Source organism: Gymnodraco acuticeps, unplaced genomic scaffold (genome assembly GCF_902827175.1).
Source record: "Gymnodraco acuticeps unplaced genomic scaffold, fGymAcu1.1, whole genome shotgun sequence".
Classification (NCBI taxonomy): Eukaryota; Metazoa; Chordata; class Actinopteri; order Perciformes; family Bathydraconidae; genus Gymnodraco; species Gymnodraco acuticeps.
In genome coordinates, this window is record NW_022990558.1 from 1,149,319 (window position 1) to 1,170,373 (window position 21,055).

The 21,055-nt window shown below is 40.9% G+C and overlaps 2 protein-coding genes across 2 annotated transcripts in view; both read right to left on the reverse strand.

The window, feature by feature from the left end:
• The window catches only part of map2k6 (mitogen-activated protein kinase kinase 6), a 30,268-nt gene extending 26,678 nt beyond the window's left edge, over window positions 1–3,590 (reverse strand). The window contains exon 1 of the mRNA XM_034227508.1: window positions 3,216–3,590. Within this exon, the coding sequence (XP_034083399.1) occupies window positions 3,216–3,306 (91 nt within the window). The 5' untranslated portion in view covers window positions 3,307–3,590. The remainder of the gene's footprint in view (window positions 1–3,215) is intronic.
• A 1,604-nt stretch (window positions 3,591–5,194) lies between these two features.
• On the reverse strand, window positions 5,195–10,960 carry LOC117553494 (BTB/POZ domain-containing protein 17). Its single transcript, XM_034227447.1, has 3 exons — window positions 10,764–10,960; window positions 8,318–8,612; window positions 5,195–7,203 (listed from the first exon to the last, which is right to left on the reverse strand). Exons 1-3 carry the CDS (start codon window positions 10,840–10,842, stop codon window positions 6,129–6,131), a joined length of 1,449 nt encoding a protein of 482 aa, XP_034083338.1. The 5' UTR covers window positions 10,843–10,960; the 3' UTR covers window positions 5,195–6,128.
• Between the last annotated feature and the right edge of the window lie 10,095 nt (window positions 10,961–21,055).

Sequence of the window (21,055 nt, forward strand, 5' to 3'; positions counted from 1 at the left end):
AAGACTTTACACACACTAAGCCAAATGATATGAGAATTGAAGGAAACCAGCAGTAGGGCGATGGGATTTTTGCTCCGTCTGGCGTCAACAAAATGCAAGGACATGGTGCTTATTTTAACTTTGCAGATTTGTACTCATTTCCTTTCCTAAATTATACAACACTAATGTACAGTCTGTGAAGGGATGCGAGTAACAGTTCTATTTTCAGTACAAACCAACCTGTGTTCACTTTACTGAGATGTATAATCTGTGTAAGGTTTATTACACATTTTTCTTTTTTAATAAAATACATTCTTATAACTTGAACTCATATCTGCATTAACTGTTTCTTGCTAACAATCTGTAAGTACAATATTTAAACATGCTAATTAATTGATTTGAAGTTTAAATGTGAATAAAGCGGCCATGTTGTTGTTCTCTTTGCTAATGCATGGAGGAATCAAGCAAGCCATCCTGGTCAGATAAGCACACCAACAAGGCATCTAGCATCAAGTTAAATGTGGCCGCATTTTGGATATAACTCTATAGGAATCATGCATATGGGCAGGGCTGTTTGCTACCTTTGCCATTTTCTTAATGTCTTTCGTTTTTTGTAAAGCACTTTGAATTGCCTTGTGTTGAAAGGTGCTATATAAATAAACTTGCCTTGCCTTGCCTTACTGTCACGTTAGCATGTCACTCCCTGGGGCAAAGGTACAATGAAAGAACTAAAACCAAGGTCAATTCTACAGTGTTGGTTATCACGAGGATACATGGGTTGAGTTTGAGTTTTAAAGAATTACAAACATGTTTGTTCCGATAGTTACGTTTTTTCAACAAAAAAAACGGGTTACTGTGACTTTCTTTGAGCACTTCAGATATACGATACTTGTAATTTATTAAATCTGTTAGAGCTACAACTAATAATTATTTAACTAGGATTAATACGCTGATTTAAACATTCACAACGAGGAAAAATGTCCATCTTCAAAAAAAAATTCTCAGAGCAACAGTCCAATTTCCAATGTGTCTTCATTCACAACCATCTAAAACTGAATAAGCAGCGAATCCTCACAATGTAGAAGCTGGAACGCCAAATGTTTGGCATATTTGTTTAATAGAAATACTTTTAAGCCCAAAGCATTGCCATCAGATTGCCTGTTTTGTTAAACCAAAATAGATAAATGATTTCATTTATCATCACAGAAGCAGCAGAACTGAAGAAAACTCTCACAAATGACAAGCTGAAACTTAGGAATAAACAATTATCCATTATCAAAACAGTTGAGGAAATTGCTTTTCTATAATTGACTTATCATTGCAGCTCTAGGTATTTCCTTCATTAGTACTAAAGATCCATGATTTCAAACGGCCGCAACAGAATCATTAATGTGCGTGCAGTTGACAAAAGTAATTTCATTTCCAGTGCCATTTTGTTTTTCGTACAACAAAAACTCAAGATCAAACTTAATGTAGTAAAAAATCGGCCATACATTTAACCAATACTCCTTTCAGACCTTTATCTCTGTGCGTGGCGTTTTCTGCACCGTACAACATCACTGAACAGAAGCCTACTTCTGCTCTCAGGAAAGTCCCAAACCAACTCATTCATGTACAAAAAATAAAACCCATGTCTGTGCATTATTCATCATCATGTGTGTGTTCCTGTGTGTAGGTGGGTGAACAATTGACTGTACCAGATAAACACTGCAAGCCTCTGACCGTCGGGGGCCCTCTCTGCTACCTGTTCACATCCTGTACAGCCCTCTGACTGTGTGTGTGTGTGTGTGTGTGTGTGTGTGTGTGTGTGTGTGTGTGTGTGTGTGTGTGTGTGTGTGTTCTACATGTTGTGCAATGAACCAGCCTCAATTTGGACTTCTTGGAAAACACGGTACAGGCAGGAGAAAAACGCCTGAGCTGTTTCACTGCAGCTGTTTTTCTCTCTGCAGTCACTGATGTTCTGTGAGAGCTCTCGGCTGCAGGTACTCCACTGCTGCCTGTTGATAAAGTCGGGGTCAAAGTGTGGCATGCATGCTTCCATATGCATGCTAAAGGAAACATCCCACACACAGGGGTTGGACTCATATCCAGTTGCCAGGACAGAATGTTTGGAGACTTGTTTTATAATACCCTGAAGAAGCCCCCTGCTCTTGAACTCAACACCACCTCAATGCTCACAACAGACAGGCTTGGGGATTACATGTAACAGGATTACATAATCAGGATACAACACAGTATACTGTATTCCCTTACAGTTACATTAAAAAAGAAGTAATCAGATTACTGGTAATTTTTAAAGGGTATTACAGGATTACAAAAAAATGATATTATAGGTGGATGTTCTGCTTGTTTTCTTTTTGGTTTACATTTAGGCTACTTTCAAGTCTTTTTTCAAATGCAGTTGGTGAACACCTGATTAGTTAGCAAAAATACCATGTTTAATCAATATATTAAACTAAATCAGCATTGTTTACTATACTATAGGAGGACTATCCTATAAGAGGACACATCTTAATATATTATTTTCCAAAAGTCATATTGTTCTGTTGTCTTACATAATACACTTGAGCAAAAATCACGTTATTGTAATTTTGTTTCTCTTGTATTTATTTGCATTGCATTTGATATTGAAGTAATCCAAAAGTAAGGGAAAGTAATGATTACTTTTCAATTAAATACATTTGTTATTGTTCATATAACTAGTAATTGTTACAGATTACATTGTTAAAGTTACCCTCCCAACCCTGACAACAGATTATATTCTTAGATTGTAATTGTCTGTCCCATAAACAGGAACAAATCAACACCTAATAAACAAACTTGACCACTGACAGCTTGTCACGTCACTGCACAGAACCACGCATATTTGCAGCCCTGCACGCGACTCTGCTTCCAGTATTTACCTTGAGCAATGGTCACAAGCCATGCATCAAGTCGTGCAGAGTTTCATTATAAAGAGTTGCACTGTCCTTGTCTATCTCGTGACTGTTAAAAGGCGCCCTGTGCACAACATCCCTGCGAACAGCGTCAATATGAGTGAGCACACACACAGCATCGTCTTACCAGGAACTGTGCAAAGGGGAATATCTTTAAACAGGAAATGCAACTGACCCTTTTCTAAAGCCATGTAACTTTAAAATGCACCGGCCGAGCTGCAGCGGCTGCATGTTGCAAACCGTGCAGCCGTGATTGCATGATGTCGCACAGTATTGCACAGATCGGTTTCATATGCTTACCTCCCTTTGGCTGAGACATTTCCCCTTTGCTTTGATGAGGGGGAGGGGAAGCACAAAAGACTTTGCCTTCTTTCTCACTCCCTCCCTCCATCGCCCTCGCAATGGAGCTTCAGCGGCTTGCTTTTTTGCAACAAAGATGCAAAATACAAGCCTCGATCTTCATGCACTTGGAGCCTTTTTGCGTCCGGAGCGTGCGTGTCCGTGCACAGAGCGCCGGTGTGATTGCACGGCCCCCGCAGGCGTCAGGTAACAGGTAATTTCTGCAATTGCACTGCAAAGAATTCTCCGCAGCACTTACATGATGGGCCAAGGCTGGCAGCTGAAAGCTCCTAACTTGGATCAGTGCGAGCCCCTGCGAGAGAACGTTCTTCCTGCTTGGAGCGCAAAGGATAATGGGAAATGGAGTCCAGAGCGTTTAGAGAGCGGTTTTATTTACATTTCTGTGCTGGATTTGTGTGAACTAGAGTGTAACGAGTGTAAGGAGAAGTAGTGTGTTGTGCAGTGGTTGATAGTACAATTAACTAAAGTAATACACTTTAATTAAAAATGTTAGTGTATTTAGTGAATTGTTTTAACTAGTTCAATAGTTAAATGATGTGCATAAAAGGTGACATTTATAATGTATGTCACCAGTGGTGTATAGTAACTAAGTAGACCTAAGTACAATTTTGCGATACTCTACTTGAGTATTTAAATATTTTTGCTATTTTGAACTTCTACTCCACTACAACTCAGAGGTAAGTGGTGTACTTTTACTCCATTGAATGTATAATACCTCTAGTTACTTCACAGATGTGGATGAATGATGTGAAATCTAATCAAGTGTTGAATCACACTTTAGTTCCACCTGGAGTAAATTCACAAGCTACCCTGCAGTATACAAAGTCTTTCAAACTAGCTGCACCTTTACCAGCTTTGAGAACACTTTCATGATCAATCATTATAAAACATATCATATATATTATTCTGAAATGCACCATTCTGCACAACGACTACTTTTACTGTTGGTACTTTAAGTATCTATTGAAAATAATATGTTTGTACTTTCACTTGCGTGACCTTTTGATTGCAGGACTTTTACTTGTAACAGAGTATTCATACACTCTGGTATTTTTACTTTTACTCAAGTACAAGATCTGTGTACTTCTCCCACCTCTGCATGTCACCATGAAACCTTCCAAAATGATACATAAAGAACAATTTGATTAAATATGAGCAAAGTGTCATGCATTTCCCAAACAAACATTTGAACATCTAGATCTTATTGTATTTTGTTGAAATGTTAGGATTTGGAGACAGAAGATTTGGGATTTTATGAGTTTAAAAATATTCATACAATAAAGAATGAAATGTGAAATCAGGCTATTAATGATAAATAAACAAACCCATGTGTAAAAACATCCAGAATATGTTTTAGATGCTCAGAGTTAGACTATCTGGATTTATTTATTGCGTAATAATTATTGTGTTCCCACAAATGTGTGGGAACATAATAACTAATTCGTGGCCACGCATTATTAACTCGTGGCCACGCATTATTAATACGTGGCCACGTATTAATATTTTTCTCACCAATGTCACCAGGGGGGCTCCGTAACTATGTGTATGTGGGAGGTTTTTTTCCACCAGTCTATCTGTTTGTGTACTTTTTTTGTTGGTTTAATCTTACAATGCATAACATATTGTAAATACTATTGCATTTCTGCAGTTTTTCCTAACCTGATCGAGAGTACAGGATGACATATTATAAAACCCTACTAAGAGCCTAATTTCGGGTTGTAATTCAAATGGACTTGTCTTAAATGAAATGAATAATGTTTGTGTCTGGTGTTGAGGTGATGATTACATGAAATCACAGGGGAAATATTCAGTTTACTTTTAAAGTTCAGTAAAAATCTTTATTATCAGGTAACATTGATTAATGCAAAAGTGAAACTAAGTAATGACTTTAATGAATGAATTAATGACAAGTTACTCTGACAGCTACAGTACTCTGGTGTGAAGGCTTATACGAGTAGTTTTATAAATACATTAAAAGTAAAGAGTAAAAACGGGCCTGTTGGAGCACCTGAAGTTCAACAGGATTACATTTGGTGCCCAGAAAGCACGGATTTAGTGATTATTTTTCAATCAGCAAATTGGTGCTTTCAGGGTGATGAATGACAACTGTGACCCCTTAATTGCAAATTAGGGATATTAGCACCAATATTAAAAACACAAATACAAATAAAATGTAACAGGAACAGAAACGCAAACATAAAAGATGCAGCTGGTGATATTACATATTTTTCTTTTTGACAGCAAATTCCATGAAAAGACCAAAACCGACAGTGTTTTTTAGGTTTACAGCACCAAGAACATCAGTTCTAAGAGAAAGCTTTACAGACAGCTTACAAATAAAGACTCTAATACAAAAAATAGAAAGACATTGTAATGCCCTTAAACATTTGGGCATTGTAGATTACTTGCAAAAAACCTCAACGGGGATGCAATAGTGCATTTGTTGGGGTCTACTTTCAGTGGCGGATTGATCTATATTTGATGCTCTAGTGAGTAATTGGGGCAACAGGACGTGGATGTGTGATTGAGTCAAAAATACTAAAGGGAGTGTGGCTCTTTGATGTGTTTTTAATAGTTTTTGGACAACAATGGAGCTCTAGGGCACATCAGATTTTGATCAATGGGATTTAAAAAATATAAAATAACACCAGACTTATCCTTTGAAACATGTTCCAATATTGAAAAATGCTCTAAGCAGTAATACATAAAGCTTTGGTGTGGTAATTGCCCAATGAAACAGCAATAACATGAGACAAGACAAATGATCCAAACATCACACTCAAAGAGGTTTCAGATCCCCACGATGTGATATGAGATGTTGCTTCACATGGTTGGATTGTGTTTGGTAGAGGGTCAGTTCTTGCTGGTTATGAGGCTTTGGTACAGAGGTTTCACCACAATATGGAGGAAGAGGGAGCTGTCGATGAGGTATTCAGATGTCCGGCGGTACAGGTCGGCTTCAGCCAAGAAATCCCCATTTTCTTCCGTGCTCTGGTGGAAATTGTAGACATGTTTCACCACCACCTTCCCCTGCTGCTGAGCCATCACAATCACCGTCTTCTGGAAGTTAACTCCGGCGAATTCTGCGCTGGACGTGGCCGGCGTGATAATGATGCGAGGGCGACCTCCGTCCACACGTGTTGGCTGCATGGCGCCCGAATCTGTGTACATCGGCCTCATGCTGAGGGGTAACCAGCGCGGCGAGAACAGGGCGTTCCAGGTCACCCGCTTGCTGGAGTCGTGCCCGCTGGGCCCCAGCTGCGTCTGGAAGCTGGTGCTCCGATCGTCTCGTGAGGGGTTGTTGATGATCCAGGGAGACCCCCACACTGGGGACAGGTAGTTCCTAGGCATGAAGAGGCTACAGTTCACATCAAAGTACTTGGCCATTTGCATTGGTGACGCAGAGTGAAACTGGTAGGACATGTAGAGCAGGTCGCGCACCGACTCTTGATAGCGAGCCAAGATGGCCGACTGGGTCTGCAGGCGGAAGAGCTCTCGTGGCGGCATCATGGCATAACGCACCGCTCTCAAAGCATTCTCCGCTGTCAGACCGTCCGGCTCATTCTGAATAATCCAGGCCTCCAGCCCGGCAAAGAGCTCCATCTCGCTCTGCAGGATCAGGTCTGACCTCTGAAGCAGGGACATGAGCAGCTGGCTGCTGATGGTCACCCACTCCCCGCTCTGCAACACCGACGATAGGTTCCACGCCATAAACTGAATGCAGCTGTCCCTCAGAGTCACGTCCCCGGCCTGCACGGCGTACTCATACCAGCCCGCCACGTGGCCTGAGGTGGACTCCCGGGCCAGATTCTGGGTCATGTACTGGGTGATGCCCTGCTGGAGGCCTGTCACTTGGTACTTAGTGGCCAGCTTGTGTAAAGGTGTGGCCTGGTCCAGACGCAGTGAAATCTCTCCGCAATACAGATACCTGCTCAGAAAGAGGAAGAAGGGGTTTCAAGGTGAAGCATTTGAATCAACAACATACATACATTCAGAATGAGACCATCCTAAAACAGCTAGTTGGAAAATGTTTTACCAACATCAAGACCCACTATTCTTGGACTGCAACAGCATTTTTGCCATTTGGGGGCAAAAGAACGCCACAACAAGCTAAAGAACACAACCTAGCACATTATCACATGCTAATATGCTAGCAAACAGTTGCATATCTACATATCCAGCAGGTAAAGCAACGTAATCATCCAAATGCAGTTGTTTAAGTCTACCTGATGAATGTAAAGCGCCATCTACACATGGAGTACAACCCTAAAATTATATAGACATGGTGATAAGAGTTCAACATTTAATCTCTTTTAGCTCTGTTTTGGTCTCAACCAACTCCTGAGAATTAGATGTGGTTATGGCTGCTACATGCTAACTTTGTCTAGCATTTGGTACTCGGTAGGTAGTGTCCAGTGGGTTTATTATAGCTTTTTTGCTGAAAACAAACTGCTTGCTGGTTCTGCAGACAGAACAAAACCGTTTTTGTGCTATTAAACCCAAAACAAAGAGCTAAATACTGCTGAAAATACTGTTGTTTTTATGAAAATAGATAGAGTGCAATTGTACAGACTTGTGTTTCTGTCAGACTTAATTCAATCAAAGTAATCTCACAGCATCCTCCTCTTCAAAAAGTTACCGTTGACCCTTTATGGTATTCGGGGAAAGGTGTCGTTTTATTTTTGTTACAATGAATGAATGCAGTCTCAGTCTGGCAGATATCATGTCTACTATAATACAGCTTTTAGTCAAACTCATTAGCATTTGAGATAAAAATAGATAGTTTTATTGATTGCTCCTGCAGCACAGGCTCCTCAATGTCTTATTGCTACACCACAGGAGCTGCTATTGAGCAACCCAGCAGTTCCCTGATTGGTCAATCTGTTTTATGTTGGACTCATTGATTGTTTGTCTCGGTTAATGTAGGGCTGCAGTTGCAGAGTTCATTCCTCTAGGCATAATGACTCAATCAAACTGGGTGAAGCAGGGGGTGGAAGTGACTCTCACACAGTCTGACATATTGAGATGAAATGTGTCCCCACCTGATGAACTTATCAAACACAGCTGCACAGTCGGAGCTCTCCTTCAGGACCAGCTTGCTGCTGTTGCGGCTCAGCAGGATCTCCTCGAACACGGGGCTCTGCAGGGACAGCACCAGAGAGTGAGCCTGGATCACCTTCACCTCGTCCGCGCTGGGGGTCTCCACCCGGAGAGACAGGTCACTGCCGTTCCCCTGAAGCAGCAGCGCCTCCAGACGCTGCACCAGGGTCAGGGAGTGGCTGATGGTGTCCCCGCCCCCCCCATTGCCATCCGAGGTCATGTCAACTTTCAGCATGCCTGGTGGAGGGGGAAAGGAGGAGGAATAAATAGAGTTATCAGATTGGAAAACAAGTTAGATTAAAGCAAGGTTCCAAAACAGAATACTTAAATGCACCATTTATTTGTTCTATTATCTTTTGGGGGTTGTCCCTTTACCTTTAGTGTGTTATAGGTGTTTGTGCATGTAAATGGTCTGCAAAGGCTAAAATCCCAAAGTTCTAGCGGGAGTTTCTCTCCCACACACTTCCCCCCCCATGCCTGAAACACCTCCATTGGACTCCTTTGTTTACCTCTGTAACATAACGACATCACTATGTAGCAGTCACGCTAGCGCTCCAACACATTGTACTTGACAGGCTAAGGGGTCGGACATCTCTAAGCGGATGACCAATCACAACAGAGCAGGCCAGCTAACCAATCAGAGCAGACTGGGCTCTGGTTTCAGACAGAGGGTGAAAAGAGGTGCTGCAGCACAGGCAGTAAGAGAATAATAAAGAGCTTTTTGAACATTAAAGCATGGAGACATGTCACAGTGAACCATTTGAATCATTGGGCATCTTCAATGTTCAAGTTCGCAACTGTTTACACATTTTGTATAAATATATATATATATATATATACTTTTGCTTAAAAAATAAATACATTCATGTTTACATTTAGTTTCAATTTATTTACAATAACTGACTTATATAACTTTTTAATTAATTTACATTTTTGTGAATTGACCCCTTACTATTACTTGTTATTTTCTTTATAGTCTTCTCATGATTAAACATATTTAATTAGCATTTTTAAAGGTAGCCTATAAGCATTCAGATTCTTATTGCTAACGACTTATTTTGCATTTGTTGTAAATATGACAAATGCATGCCAGTTATAAATTGGAGCAAATAGTGGGGCAGCATCACCCAATACCATGCCATTGATTAGTCCAGCTGCACTGTCTGGATAATGAGGCATTGTGGGTCACGTTTAATTAAAGCTTTGTTGCAGCTGATGTGGCTGTGCGCCCGGGGGGGGCACCTCCTCTCCCCTGCACACTGCACTGTTACTGTTACTGCTGGGATCAGATTCTTGGCTTGTATTAGCACAGTGTGATTCCTCTGTATCTCTTCCTTTCACTTTGATAAAAACAGTACATAAACTCAGTTATGGGCAATAAGTAAAAAAGTTCATAACAGTCTGTCAGCTTTTACGTGTCAATTAACAGACGTACATAAACTGAAGTTACCTTATTAGGGATTGTGCAGAATTATTTGATTATTATGAGGAAGAATTAATGGTGAAAATTAAAAACCCTCCCCAGAAGATAATATATGTAATATATATTGGCAACTTCCATTTTGGAGGCAAAAAACTTGCACTGCTCTTCCAAAAACAATCAGTCCTTTCTGACCTACTTTCCTTCCAGTTTAATTTTCATATTGCCATTTCTGTCACCATATACTGCAGGATGAATGAAGTCTTCTGATATTTTTAATTTCTTACACTGCATTTATTTATACCTTTCTTATATAACTTCATGTTTTAGCTTGTTTTCATATTCTAGTCTCTTGGATTTTTATGGCTGATTTTAATATTTAGAATTCAAATGGTCATCAGTGGTGTGTGGTATTTTTCGCTCTGTTTGTCTTGTTGCTGTTGATGATTTAATGTGAAGCACTTTGAATTGCCTGCTTGAAATTACATTTCATTTAGCTGACGCTTATATCCAAAGTGACTTACAATAAGTGCAATAAACCATAAAGATTCAAAAGAAAAGTGCTTATATATTAGCTTCAAAAAGCCAGACCATTGTAAGTGCTGGTGCATTCATTCAACTTGAGTGCTACTTTTCGTTGTGTTGAATTGAAATAGATGTGGTGTATAAATGAACCTGCCCTACATTTGAATTCCTGTAGCAGAAAGTATTACCAAAAAACAAGTCACAGTTTAAAAAACTCTTTAAATGCACTACTGAAATATAATACATTCATTTTCATGACATGAGTACATCCACTATTACTATTATTAGTTTAAATGACACGTCAAAAACTCATTTGCAATACTGCCTGTGGCCCACACACAGTAAGTCTTTGTGTAGCAGCATATTAAATGAAGCATAACTAGATCAGACTGCAAATGATTCCTCCTGTTATTGATGTTGGAGCATTATGGCCCATAACTCACCTGCAGTAGCTGCTCCCATGTGCAGACAGAGAGCCACAAACAGCATCCCAGCCTGGGTCTGAACGCCTTGTTGCACCATTGTCTTCCTCCGTCCGTGCCCACTGTGCGTCTGGATTCCTGTCCACTCTGCTGTGGAGGGTGAGGGGGTCTGAGTCTGAAACTGGGACAGGGGGTTCTCCTCGCTACATCCGGCCCGCCACACACACACACACACACACACACACACACACACACACACACCCTCATCGATCGAAACAGGCCTGGGTTGTTTCCATGGCTACCACTTTGATTCTGACTTTCCTATCCTTGGGTATTAATGCCTGCTGCATGTCATTGATCTGATGAGGGGGCCGCGGCGGGGGGGGCTCGGTTTGATGTTGAGAGTTTGATTGAGTAGAACATTATTTGATATACACATCTCACTGTGAGCTGTGGCCAGGACTGACGCTTGATCAGGAACCAGTGGTGGAATGTAACTAAATAAACATACTCAAATACTTAACTTAAGTACAACTTTGGGGCACTTTACTTTAATATATAATTTATTCGCACCAACCAATATGTAAATGTTGTAGACTTGTACAATTTGTAAATATTCTCATTTAATTGAATTACTGTGTGAGGCCTCACCTTGCGGAGGGGGCCTCAACTGAGCCAAAAATGCGGTAAGACAGATAAATCAGTCTTACCACTTGACGAAGACAGTGAAGTAGAGCAAAACAAACAACTTAAAGGTACTTATTACTCCTTGCAGCACAGCGGTAAAAAAAACGTGTCTTCAAACCAAAAACACCATCAGCTGATACAATCACAGCCTTGATCACTTCTGTCAACGAGGGAGTGGTATTTAAACGCTCATGTGGAGAACAATTAATTAACATTTCTTTTGTATGCAGTTTCTATTCAAAATATACTATATTTTTTTATAACCTGTTCTGGTAAACTGACTATAAAGCATATACCAAAAATCATCACCTAAAACTGTGTAACGCCGTTTAGCAAACTTATTTCCAACTCATATTCACGTTTAACTCTTGTTGTTTTTAACTTATTTACAAAATAATCAACCAATTTTGGAGAAAGGCAAGTCATATTTTGACTATATATGGTTAAGATTAAAGTAAAATATCTTGACGGTATCAGGTACTGGTATATTTGTGTGGTAATTAGATCAAATGAACCCTTATTCCGACATTACAACATTTGGAAATGGGTCACATTTCAGTTAAAGACAACAGAAAGGTTAATATAATACTTTATATAATCCTGAATTGGGCCATTATGCAGTGTGAGTACTTACTTTTGGTACTTCAAATATACTTGGATGCTAATTATTGTGTACTTTTCGAAGTCAAATTTTGAATGCTGGACATGTAACATTTGAGTATTTCTACCCAGTCAGATTAAGTAAAGATTATGAGTAATTATTCCCCCTCTATGGACAGACAGTTATGTGTGTCAGTGTGTTCACCCAGTTCAGAACATGTGCGTGACACAGCAACACAAGCAATTTATTCACAGCTTCAGGCTACAGCACGCTTCATTAAGGGGGGGCTTAGTTATACGATCAATATTCCTCGCTAATTTATTTGGGCTTAAATCCTCCTGATTGTTAAGGGAAATATGCCTCACAAACACAGATTCAAGCCCTGTTCTAGAAGAAGTGTCATCAATAATGACCCTCAAGTTGATATCTGTGCTGTTTAAGTTCATGATCTGCTTCAGTGGGGCCATGTGAGTGTTGTTGACCCCCGCCTGTGAGTATGGATCATATCGTGTCGATGTGTATCCCACAGCATGAGTTCTCCTATCCCAGTCTGATAATAAAGGATCTGTGTGTCTGGATGCTGGTCAACAGGTCAGCAGTGGCTGTTCACTGCGTACTTTTAACATATCCCTTTTTATATTTCTGTAGGCAGTCAACACTATACATTTAGCTTGAAAAAAAAAAAACACGGTAAAAGTTAATTTATGGATGAAATAATCGGTTATTTGAACCTTTGACATCTACTTTCTTTATGTGTTCATTAAGTCATTATAGTTTTAGTATTTGTGTCCATGTTTCCTATGAGATTTGGTCAACTGACTTTTCTAACAGGATTGTTTGTAACAGGATTCCAAAATGACACTAAGAACCAGTGTAACTTTGTTTTTTTTGACGACAGCATAATGTACAGAGAATAATACTCATCTACCGCCTGAGATACTAGTTGTATTAACACGTCATGTCCACTAAAGGGCAGACAAACTGCATCTCACCAGCAGTCAGGAACCAAGCACTGAACATGTGTCACATGATACTTTTGAACTTTTTCAAGTGATATCGTCATTTTATGTTTTTAATTGCAAAAGTTACAAAAGTGACATTACATGAAATGGGGACGCCACAAGACAACTAAAGGATGTGAGAATGGAATCCAGTGAACATTTGCGTTAAAGTTGGGTTTTTAGTTGGGTTAAATCAGGTGTTATATTTATATACATGTTAAAGTGGTTGGGATGTGCAAATGAAAAACATGAAAACACACATAAAGCACTCAAAGAGTTTGTGGCTATCATCAAGCAAGTGCTCATCACACATTACCTAAGAAAAGTGTTCCAAGTTTGACCTATTTTATGTGATTCCCTTTTTTTCAAACAGTAATGAGAAATAATATGCAAGAGAATACCTCAGTGTTTGCCATGAACAAGCTCATCATTTTGCTAGAACAATATAGTAAATATATTTAATTTCTTATAACCATGAATATCTAAAAAACATTACATTGCAGAGTTTAGTATTAAAAATGACACTTTTACCCATTATATGATTTATTAAATCCAGCACATTCTTCCCAAAGCAAGTTATCTGCAGACACCCCCACATCCTGACACTGTATTATCTGTATCTGTGATGAGCTTAAGCCTCAGTCATAATGTGTGATTGTGTTGTTACAGTGGATTGAATACTGAGAGTTCATTCTTTAACTTAGCAGCGGCGGAGCTGACCCGCTGAGGTGATTATGTAGACATTAGTGCTTGTTTGTTTTACTCAAATAAGTCAGGCACTTCTTTGGTAAGATTTGAACAAATTGAAGAACAATCAAGACGACAAGACAACCAGAAGATAATGGCAGGACTCAGTCAGTCTCAGTATACATTCAGTGAACTCTGGGAGAAGATTGAAGAAAATACACAATTAAAAACAGTTATGGTACTAAGAGAAAGAAAATGTACATTTTAACTTTCATAAACATTCAAAATCCTTCTTTCTAGGTGCCAAGTTAACAATTAAAGAGGACATCAATTGCAAATGTTCAGGTTCACATTTGTATTTGTTGTGCATCTGTGACCATGCTTTAATGTTCAAAAAGCCCTTTATAAATCTCAAACTGCCTGTGCTGCAGCACCTCTTTTCACCCTCTGTCTGAAACCACAGCCCAGTCTGCTCTGATTGGTTAGCTAGCATGTTTCGAAAATGTCCCGTCCCTTAGAGAGAAACTCCCTCTCGGAACTTAGAGACGTTAGCCTTTGCAGACCATTTACATGCTTAAAAACCTCTATCACACAATACAGAAAGTGAAACCCCCCAAAAGCACAATAGGGCCCCTTAAAAAAATTGAATAGACCCTTTAAAAAATTAAATAGATTTGCATGAATGATTTTAATGAATACCCCTTTCACACGCGTGCAGATTTTACCCAAAACAAAAACCCTAACTAGTTCACACATCATAAATAAATATTGAACCTTTTTCTCGCAGGATTAGCTGCCACAGAGAGAGCATAAAATGATGCTGAGTGTGTCTGAGCGCAGATAAAGTGTCAGCGTTTGTCTGAGAGCTGCTCATGTTACGGCCAGTGAGACTCTGGGTGAAAGCTGCACAGAGGGACAGTTTGGACAGCCCAGGTTTTGGGAGGCGTCCAGGTGATCTCAGCATCAGTTTATCTTCCATTAGCTTTTCCTCTCTCTTTTCTCCTTCCAGCTGCAGCATCCAACTTAGTACATTTACTCAAATATAGTCAATGTTAAAGGAATAGTCATTTAAGTTCTGGGCTACTTTCAAGAAGATTTTTATAAACAGTGGTACAAATATTTAAGGAAAGCTAGAAATGGGTTTTCCTTTTCCTGTAGTGTGTTATATAGGCTTTTGTGGATGTAAATGGTTTGCATAGGCAAAATTCCCAACGTTTCCACCAGAGGGAGTTTTTCTCCCACACTCCCCCCCCCCTGTCTGAAACGCCTCTATTTGACTCCTTTGTCTACTTCCGTAACATAATGACATCATGTGACAAGTTGTACATGGGACATCTCTAACAACTCGTACTTACGGTTCCAAAGCAACGGAACCACAATTCAGTTCGGCAAAGCGTGACGTCACCCCATTCAAAGTGAATGGGAAGCATCTCCGTTGAAGCACACGACGGAACCATGGGTGTTTCTCAATGTCGAGGACGCTTGCTTGGTAGCACATGTCTTCCGAGTCACTTGCTTCAGAAGCGAGGCAAGAATCCTTCCTAGCCTCGGAAAACAAAGAATGGTGGAACAGGCTAACAGGTGTGCAGGTGTGCGTCATATGAGAGGCCCGCCTTAAATGGAGCGCAGTTTCCGCCAAAGATTTGGAAATTGGTCCGTGCGCAAAGCATTGTGGGGATTTTAAGACCACGGAGTCTACACATGTGCAGCCTCAAAATTTCTCGCTACGAAGTACGCCGGGCTCGGTAGAATTCCAAGTATGCTGGACATTGGAACTGTCCTTCGGCGGTGCTCGATGACGTACAGTAGTATACTTGAATTAGTGGCTCTGGAGCAGCCTTTCTCGACATTGAGAAACACCCCGTGTGTACGAGGCATAAGCAGTTGGGCAGACTGGGCTCTGGTTTCAGACAGAGGGTGAAAAAGGTGCTGCAGCACAGGAAGTAAGAGAAAGATTCAGTACTTTAGAAGCACAAAAAAACTAATATAAACCTAAAAATGTGCATTATAGGGCTCATTTAAGTATTGCAGATATTATAAAAACAACTGAACTATAGGGAATATTTTTTAATGAATGTGTTTTGTGCAACCTACCGCAGGAGATTTAAACATTTTGTCTTAACCTGCAATAAAAGGAACAGTGGTTTGTTGCACAAGTGAATATTTTGAGATGAGAATATTTTGTGTAAGCAATAATGTTCAGGGAAAAAATCCCAGGAGTTTTAGACATTTTAATTAACCTGCAAAAAAGCTTGCTTCTCTACATTAATAATCATTATATTTAAATGCTAGCAGTTATTTAAATTGTATTCTATCTGTACAAGCTACCGTCTCAGTGAAACGCTCGGGTTTATAAGGTGACTTCCGTCTATCAAAGGACGTTTGATTTGTGTTGATCATGGTGATGAATATTAACTCCGGCATCAAATTCTTGATGCAGGATCAATTAAGCTTATCCCCTCATATCCAGCCTGATTCATTCCCCCTGCGTCATCCGCCTCTAGTCTAACAGCTCTGATTGATCGCGAGTCATGTCTTTGCATGATCGTTGCACCAAGGATTTGTATTTGCCTGACTGACCCCTGCTGCAGTGTAAAGTCAGAGGTTTTATGCTGCATGTCAAATAAACACTTAAAATGGTATACAGCCGCAGGGGGCAGGAAGCCAATTGGATCGCAGTGAGTGCACGCTGGCCCCATGTTCGGTTTGTCAACAGATGGATGAATTAGTTCTTCAAATCTGCTCCTTTAATGCACTGTTTGCTTTGCAACTCGGCTATCTCAACCATTTGAAATCATGTAATGTGGTCTCTTGAAGGGTTTAGCTAAATTTAGGACACATTTGTCTTGTGCAACCTGTACAAGATCAACTGATCTCAGTATGTCTTCTGCTTGTGATTGTGTTATGTTCAACTACTGTTTAGAAAACAGATTGGAAAGGTGCTGCTGCTGCTGCTGGGTGCCCTTATTATTAGTTCCCTGCTTTTTGTGTGTATTTCTGAGTTTGTTTTGGTCACATCCTGGGGCCCACATACGATTTGGGGACAAAAGGTGGTCAGGTAACTGTTTTTGTTAATGATCCTAATGGGATAAATGTAGGTAATGCCCAGTTCTCACGTGTGTGTGTGTGTGTGTGTGTGTGTGTGTGTGTGTGTGTGTGTGTTAATATAATCCCATTGAGACCTTAATGAGGCTCATGCCGACCTCAGTGCCCACCAACACTGTGGGCCCTTCTCACTTCGGTTAAATGGATTCCTTGCGTCCCTCACTTGCGTCGTTTCCCTGCGACTAGTCCCTCCCACCATGGGAAGTATGGAGAGACGCAAGGAAACCACGAGAAGCAGGGAAATGAGTTTTAAGAGCAATAGGACGTCCTTTCCTCCGGAGCTCATGTGAAGCGACGTCCGTTTGTGATGACGCCGCACAGCTGATCGTCTGACAGCAGCCAGCTCTGTCCCCATTATTTCCACACACCCCCCCCCCCCCCCGCCTCTGTTAGTACACATTTACTGACACAAACATTTGTATCATCTGTTGTAGACCCAAATACATGAAATAAAATAAGAACTCATTCTCAAAAAAGATAAACGCCATTCTTAAAATGTATAAACGAACATTAGTTTGATTAATATTGGATTAATATACACAATAGAAATAAAATAATTGAGAGAAGAAAAAGAGATATGTTATCTATCAAAACCCAGTTAGATTCACATTCATTGGATTGCACACTTTGTTTGTTTGTGTGGATATGTAGCAAATTAACATTTTAATAGCACTTAATGACTGACTGAATGGAAATGACAATAAATGAAAATGTAAAACGAAAAAAGTGATCATGAAAATGTTTCCAAAAAATGAATAAAATGATTTTTGACCACTTTGTTGTTCAGATATATCACATATTTGTAACTAAATGAAACATGAATTGAAACAAAACACGGTATAAACTGAGGAGTGACTCCCGTGAGGTTCATGTATTTTCTTCACTCCGCTGGGAAACGGCTCTCATGTCAAGAAGCATCAGATCAGTGCATGCACTGCATCGTCCAATCAGTGAGCGATACACAGTAAGGGGGCGGGGCGAGTGTCTGAGGATTTAATCGGAGGATGGTCTGCTGGTTCCTCGATTATCGCTCCTCCATTATCGATCCTCGCTCCTCCCGCAAAAATAAGGCCATTGGGACAAGATGGCGCAGACAAATCAACTTGTCCCCCCCCACACACACACACACACACACACACACACACAATACACGTCAACAACACCAGAATGAGGTGAAAAGTATTGAACCAGGTGAAAATCATTACACGTCTGGGCATGTTGAGAGCTGCTATTACACAAAAGGGGAGTTAGTCGGTTCCGTAAGAGCCAGCATGCGGGAACGGCTGTACAATGTTTCGGTGAGTGTTAAACGAGTGTAATGTGCAACATTAATGTCAGCTAGCTAACATTAGCTAACGGTACACTCCCGCGTTTTGTTTTAGCAACTAGTTCTATAATAATAATAATAATGGGTTCCATTTATAAAGCACTTCATATTTGATTTCAAATCCCGCAGTGCTACAAGTAGTGAGCATAGTAGTTCTCTGTTGCCCCTTTCACACCAACGCGTTTTCAGCTCCGGCTCGGAGCTGGAGCCTGAAAAGTGCCGGTTTTTCCTGTTCACACCGCAGCGGCGCCGCCTCTTATGCCCCTTTCACACCAGCGCTTTTTCAGCTCCGGCTCGGAGCTGGAGCCTGAAAAGCGCCGGTTTTTCCTGTTCACACCGCAGCGGCGCCGGCTCTTAGCTCCGGAATCCGGTTCACTTCCAGCTCCAAAAATGTGTCGGTCTAGAAACAAGAGCTTCGGAGCTAAGAGGTGGCGTCGCTTACGTCTCTCTTACGTCGAGGCGTGCAGGAAACTAAACCCACCTCCTCTGAACATGGGTCGACTGTCATGCTTGCCGACAAGCATAGTGCTTATAAACACACTTTATAAAGTCAGGCAACACTAACCAGGCTTCGTGTGATTCTGTTTATTTGTACCTTACTTTGACCATCCGTTCACTGTTATTGATCATTGTGGAGAGAGGCAGACGTTTTGTTTTGTATTATAGCAGCTATCGGATGGAATCAATACATGGGCTGCACAGGTTGTCGTGTCCGACTATCACAAGTAGAATCATAATAAAAATACGCCGGTAAAATGTGCCTGTAGAAAACGGTTTATGCCACAATAGGATAGCAATAGCAAGTAGTCAGTTTAGCTTCGGTTGCTATGCTAACATCACCCATTTTATACCAGAGAAACTTTCATAACAACGTTGTGATGCCAAACATCGTCAATTCAGACTGACACACATTCAGGAATGCTCCACTCATTAGATAATTAATCAAAACTTCAGTATTTAGTGAAACATTATGTTTAAACCATACCCTGAAGAAATCAGCGATATTCCCCGGTAAATAATGATTTTATAGCTCTTTTTTATCAAAACCTGTATATTCCGTCAGGCCGCTGCCATTTTGGCCATTTTCAGTAATCACGTGATGGTCGTGACGTCATCCATGCGTTCACTTTGTAAACACACGAAAACATGGCGGAGTATTTGAGTTCGGACTCGTCAGCCGAGGAAGAAGTTTTGAGCAATATGAAGAGATTGGATGGGGGAATTCAGCCATACAGGTTCGAGCCAAGTAGTCAGAACCGTCAGGAATCCAGGGACAGTGACGATGAGGATGAACAGCACGGTGATCTTGCTGGAGACGATCCCTTTACTCGTGCAATTGATTTCGGGAGGCGAGTAGGAAGACCTGTACATTAATGGTGTACCTAGAACCACGATTTTATGGGGCCGGAAAAACTGGGGGAAAATACCCACTAGCCGGTACTACGCTATATGGAAAGGCCACCAAAAACTGGCCTGGCCTGGACGATAAAGGACGTTTAAACGGGGTTACCCGCTGCAATGGAAATGCGCTATAACATACCTTATTCTTACTCCGAGCACTACTTCTGGTCCTCCGTCGCTTCACACTTGCAGAGGGCGATTTCTCAACTGGCCGAACTGGTGTCCTGGTCGGTGATGACACCAGAAAGACCGATGGTACTGCATCTCCATTAAGTAATGGTTGTTCAATAAATCCCATGTTATGTTTTATCATACTCTCAGAGTAGTCGTCCGGAAACTTGAAATGTTCGCTGCATACATGCGCCTGTGGATCTTTCAGTTCGGGCCGGCCACATTTCGCTAGCCACTGCCTCCGAACGTACTTCCTACGCTTACCTTTTGGCAACAGATGGAACCGAGCATTCCGTGGATTGTTCCTATCAGAATTGTGTCAATGTTTCGCGATACAATGAGGCATATTTGAAGAGAGTAACTACAGTAAATAACATGAACATCAACGTGTCCTCGAAACCAAACGCATGGTTTACGTCACGTCCAGTAAAATGGCGCCGCCCACAGTGTTGATGTTATTTCGGTAATTAATCAGTTTAAAATCACTGATAATGTCATCGGATTAAAAAAATAAAAAAAAAGACCGGCAGAGACTGGTCTGTTTTATCGGATGATAATTATTTAAAAATGAGTGTCATGAGCATACCATTCCTTTAAGGGGAACTGGGGATATGTATCAGCTGCTTGTGTGAGTCGGACAGTGAATACTTTAGAGCGGCCGTTGCAGTGTGAGCTAACGGGAGAATAAACTCCCGTGGAAGAGCAGCCAACACTGCAGCGGTCGGTAAATGCCGCAGAAACACATTAATAAACAATGAACCACGACACTCTGGAGAAAAGCATAAGGTTGGAGAAGTCGTTATTTAATTTAATCTGGCTTCGTGTGATTAAAAGCAACACGATCATCGACCCGACGCAGTTCCCCGTTGTTGTGAGCGGCGTAATGCCGTTGGGGAGCAAATCAGCGATGTAAACGGTGACGTCATGACGCAGCAGTGGCAGCACCAGTCGGGCTCTGGGCGGTGTGAACAGAGCGGGAGCAGAAAAGGGAAACCGGAGCTGAACCAGAAAAGCTCCCGCTCGGAGCTAGAAAGGGAAAAGCGCTGGTGTGAAAGCCGCATATGTACCTTGTCCTTGCCAACACCAATGTTATCCACAGCATACACAGCGATCACGCAGTTCTTAACGAGAAAACTAGTTGCTAAAATAAAACACGGGAGTGTACCTTGTTAGCTAATGTTAGCTAGCTGACATTAACGTTACACATTACACTCGTTTAACACTCACCGAAACCTTGTACAGCCCGTTACTTCACAGTTTTACGACAAAAACATTTTTTTTTTACTTGCAAAATTATCTTTTAAATTGACAAACATCATATGTGTAACTCATG